The sequence below is a fragment of the Mandrillus leucophaeus genome, unplaced genomic scaffold (genome assembly GCF_000951045.1).
Source record: "Mandrillus leucophaeus isolate KB7577 unplaced genomic scaffold, Mleu.le_1.0 Scaffold402, whole genome shotgun sequence".
NCBI classification, from domain to species: Eukaryota; Metazoa; Chordata; class Mammalia; order Primates; family Cercopithecidae; genus Mandrillus; species Mandrillus leucophaeus.
In genome coordinates this window covers 1,305,264-1,309,325 of record NW_012104277.1, presented here as the reverse complement: position 1 = coordinate 1,309,325, position 4,062 = coordinate 1,305,264, and the positions used below count along the sequence as shown (strand labels likewise).

Here is a 4,062-nt window from a genome sequence, read left to right as displayed (position 1 = left end):
ATGTTCTAGAATTAGATGGAGATGGTTGCACAACTTTGTGAATATGCTTAAAAACCACTGAATTGTGCAATTTAAATGGGTGAATACTATGGCATGTGAATTATATCTCCATTTTTAAAAGAAGTTAATGAAAAGTAACTTTATTTCATTTTTAAGGACAGTCAGGGGAGCCCAGGGGCATGTTGGATATGAGTGTATCTCTAGCCTTCAAGTTACCATTGGCCAGAGGGAAGAATGGACCCAAACTCTGAAGGGTGCTGGCAAGGTTCCCCATCTTCCCCTCCCCAGCCCCCACAGGAACATCACAGTATGACTTGGCATCTTTAGGGCAGATCTCAGTATGCCTTGCATTCCAGCCCACCTCCAGAATCCCAGCACTTCCTCCAAGATCAATCCTCCTGTGAGTCTCCAACCTCATCCCCACTTCATTTTCCTCATTGTACTTACCATCTTTTATTCATATCCCACCAAATTTTGGCTTTGTTAGCTATACTGCAAACAGTAGGTGCTCAATAAACTACTAGTGAATGAATGAACTTGGGAAAAAAAAAAGCTTACGCAGAAATCTGTACTGGATGTTATTTAAAAGATGAAATTTAATGGTTCAAATGTATTTTTCTCCCATAAAAATATTTTCTCTTCCATTTAAATATGTATCTAATCTTTGAGAAATCTTGCACAAATGGCATTTTATGACAGACGATCTAATTTACAAAGCTTTATAAATTTTAAGAAAAACATTCATAGATCATAAAAATTTCAATATGCAACATTCAAATTTACAAGAAAATAAGCACAAACTTTTCGACAATGCAGTTATTGCTGTGCTCCTTTAATTCCTTATCTGGAGCCCAAAAAATGTAGACAAACCCTAAAAATGCAGCAGAAGCACTTCCGCACACTGGTGTCCAGAATCTAGTTTGTGCGGAAATGTTTCCACTAGATTTATAGAGTACTCTTTGGAAGAAAGAGGCGAGGGCTGGTCATTTGGTCGCCCTTTGGACCTTTTGCAGCTCCTCAATGGGCTTCCATTGTTGGTTGATTGTTATAAGCTGAAGGGAAAAAAGGAAACAGAAATTGTGTTAAAAATTTGACTTTCATTTGCCTGTCCCTCTTTGGGATTTGTCCACACTCTCCTTTAGAAGAAGCATCACCATTGTATTTGTACCTACCTCTTTCAATCTCTAAAACATGCACAAAATAGTAACGTGAGCTTTTTTCTATCAGCCCATCTTTTTAAAAAGCCCTTGGGTTCCTAAGTGTTATGCAATCAGAGGGAAAGATCAAACATATGTGCCCTACTTTCACTTAGCAGTACCCAGATTTTTTAAAGACAGAGTCTTGCTGTGTTGCCCAGGCTGGAGTGGAGTGGCACAACTGCAACTCACTGCAGCCTCTGCCTCCCAGGTTCAAGCAATTCTCGCGCCTCAGCCTCTCCAGGAGCTGGGTTTACAGGTGCGTGCCACTACGCCCAGCTAATTTTCATATTTTTAGTAAAGATGGGGTTTCACCACATTGACCAAGCTGGTCTTGAACTCCTGACTTCAAGTGATCCACCCGCCTGGGCCTCCCAAAGTGTTGGCACTACAGGTGTGAGACACCGTGCCTGGCCAGTATGCAGATTTTTATGTTTGCCATGTATTATGTGAGCTGTAAGTTCCAAAAGTGTATGTGCTCCTCATAAGCGGATGGACAATGCTCCTGGCCTAGAGGAGGCTCTTAAAATTTCCTCATTTTAATTACTCGATGAGGGCACAATTGATCTAAGTTACACAATAAGGGTAAGGTACTAAATCTATTTTGCTGACAAAGGTGCTAAGGTTTGGGCAAAATGGAAATCATTTGTTTTTAATTTAACAGTACCTTTTGCGGTATAGTAGGGTCCACAGTTTCCCAAGGTTCTGGATTTCTTTTTCGATCAAGGCTAAAATTAATAGAAAGCCAATTAACCATTAAAATATGTGGATTTAAACCAACACTGATACTGGGTCTATAAACGTGCTAGGGACAAAACCAATCTCATACTTAGGCATTTGTCTACTAATGATCAGGAACCATCAGTAGTAACTAAAATTGATGGAAAATTCTCTAAGGGAGTTTGAAGGTGTGGCTCAAATATTAAGCATCAATTCCTCTAAAGGGTAGGAGGTACCCTGTATTCTCTTGATGGGGCTACATTGCGGAAAGATCCCACAAACCGAATAACCATGGGAGTGAAACTGCCAAGCCAAGGACATGCAATAAAGTTCTTATCTCAGTTTGTGGGAGGGGCATGTTGAACTCTGCAGGTGGTGAACTCCAGGGCTGTAGGCCCTTCTGCCGGCGGTTAGAGGACTGCCCTCTCCAGCCCTGCACCAGCCTCCATCAGTTTCAAGTTTATCTTTTCCTCATATTTCAGGATACATGTTTTTGTTTTTTACTTTCTTCTACCCAAAGTTGAGATTAGGTTCATCCTAGACAACTGAATCTATCAGTTCTACCACATTAGTAAAAATCTAATAAGCTAAATTTTAAAATTTTAATTAAAATGATTGCTTTATTGTATATATATATCTCCCAAAACCACTAAAGAACTTTAAATGTCAAAACTTAAAAAAAAAAATAAAAAAAAAAGCAGCTTTACTTCACTGCCGGAGAGTGGAGGAGGGCCAATGGGTAAAAGAATAAACACAAGAAATAAACTAATTTGATTAATATCATGGGTTTTTAAATATTTTGTCTTTCTTTTTTCTTTTTTAAATTTTTTTCTAATTTTCATTTTCTGACCCATTGGTAGACAATATCATGAGTTTTCCGATAAAAGATGTTTTTTAACCCTGACTCCCAGTTCACAATTTAGCATTCTTATGCATGGGAAAAAAATAGGAAACTTCTATTGTACATTTCATAAACTAAAGGTCAACCAAACACTGCCAAAAACGTTTTTATAAATTGAGACCTACTTACATCACATCGGTTTTCCAAAGAGAATACACAGCAAAAGACGAGGCTCCACCCGCCGCCACACTCACGAACAGCACCAAGGGAAGGAGCTAACAGGTAACAGGTGGAGGGGACACATTCGGACATTTCAATATGAAACGTTTGAAACAGCAAAACAGCTATATTTATCTTATACTTTCTTCAAAATCTGTGCCATCTTTTCATCTTTAAAAATTAAAACTTCAGTCAAGATTTTCAATTGTTTTAAAAACTTACTTCCTTCCTTTTCATCAGGAGTTGGAAAAAGCTCATGATGACTTCAGCGAAGAATTGCCAAATCTAGAAATTAACAATCCAAAGTACGGATCACCTGGTGGGCGCCAAACCGTCCACCGCGCTCCGCAAGCCAACCGCGGGCCGGCGCGTCCGCGTCTCCGCAGATGGGAGACTCACCTGGACGTGGGGCGGTGCACACGGACGATGGTAACGCCCGGAACCCAACGGGCCGGCGGCCTCCCCACCTTATATATAGCAACCACAACCGCCCCGGGTGGGCCGGGCCAGCGCGCTCTTGTCACGCGCGTGGGGGGTGGAGCGCGCGGGAGCTGACTCGCTTTCCCCGTTGGGCACGCGGCTCCCGGGCGCCCCCTGCAGGACATTGTGCGGCTGACGTGAAGCGGCCGAACGCGGGCGCTGGCGCCCCCTGCCGCTCGCCGCGGTCTTCCTTACCTGCCGACCCCGGTAGCTCTTGGCCACCCCCGGCGCTTGTGAGGAGTTTGAAGGTTTGGGGAGTAGGAGGTGGAACCCCTAAGAGGGGAGCGCTGATAGCCAAGACCTGAGGGAAAACCAACCCTTCTAAAAGGGGATCCGGGCCTGGCGCGGTGGCTCAGGACTGTAATCCCAACACTTTGGGAGGCTGAGGCAGGAGGATCACTCGAGTCCAGCCTGGCCAACATGACGAAACCTCTTCTCTACTTAAAAAAAAAAAAAAAAAAGAATTAGTGGGCGTGCTGGTGCGTGCCTGTAGTCCCAGCTACTGAGGAGGGTGAGGCAGGAGAATCGCTTGAGTCTAGGCCTTTGAGGTTGCACTGAGCCAAGATTGCACCACTGTATTCCAGCCTGGGCAACAGAGCCAGACCC

At 43.3% G+C, this 4,062-nt stretch overlaps 1 protein-coding gene across 1 annotated transcript; it reads right to left on the bottom strand.

Annotated features, from left to right (window-relative positions):
* Positions 1-554: 554 nt before the first annotated feature.
* Positions 555-3,534, bottom strand: LOC105548195 (chromosome unknown open reading frame, human C15orf48). Its single transcript, XM_011992106.1, has 5 exons — positions 3,376-3,534; positions 3,199-3,261; positions 2,947-3,032; positions 1,864-1,924; positions 555-1,052 (listed from the first exon to the last, which is right to left on the bottom strand). Exons 2-5 carry the CDS (start codon positions 3,232-3,234, stop codon positions 984-986), a joined length of 252 nt encoding a protein of 83 aa, XP_011847496.1. The 5' UTR covers positions 3,235-3,261; positions 3,376-3,534; the 3' UTR covers positions 555-983.
* Between the last annotated feature and the right edge of the window lie 528 nt (positions 3,535-4,062).

What these genes read in the sequence shown, in the direction of transcription:
- LOC105548195 (XM_011992106.1), bottom strand. Translation starts at nt 3,234, where the DNA reads ATGAGCTTTTTCCAACTCCTGATGAAAAGGAAGGAA. An exon ending in TCCTGATGAAAAGGAAGGAA is followed by an intron (nt 3,033 to 3,198) that starts GTAAGTTTTTAA and finishes GTTACCTGTTAG; the next exon opens with CTCCTTCCCTTGGTGCTGTT. An exon ending in CTTTGGAAAACCGATGTGAT is followed by an intron (nt 1,925 to 2,946) that starts GTAAGTAGGTCT and finishes TATTAATTTTAG; the next exon opens with CCTTGATCGAAAAAGAAATC.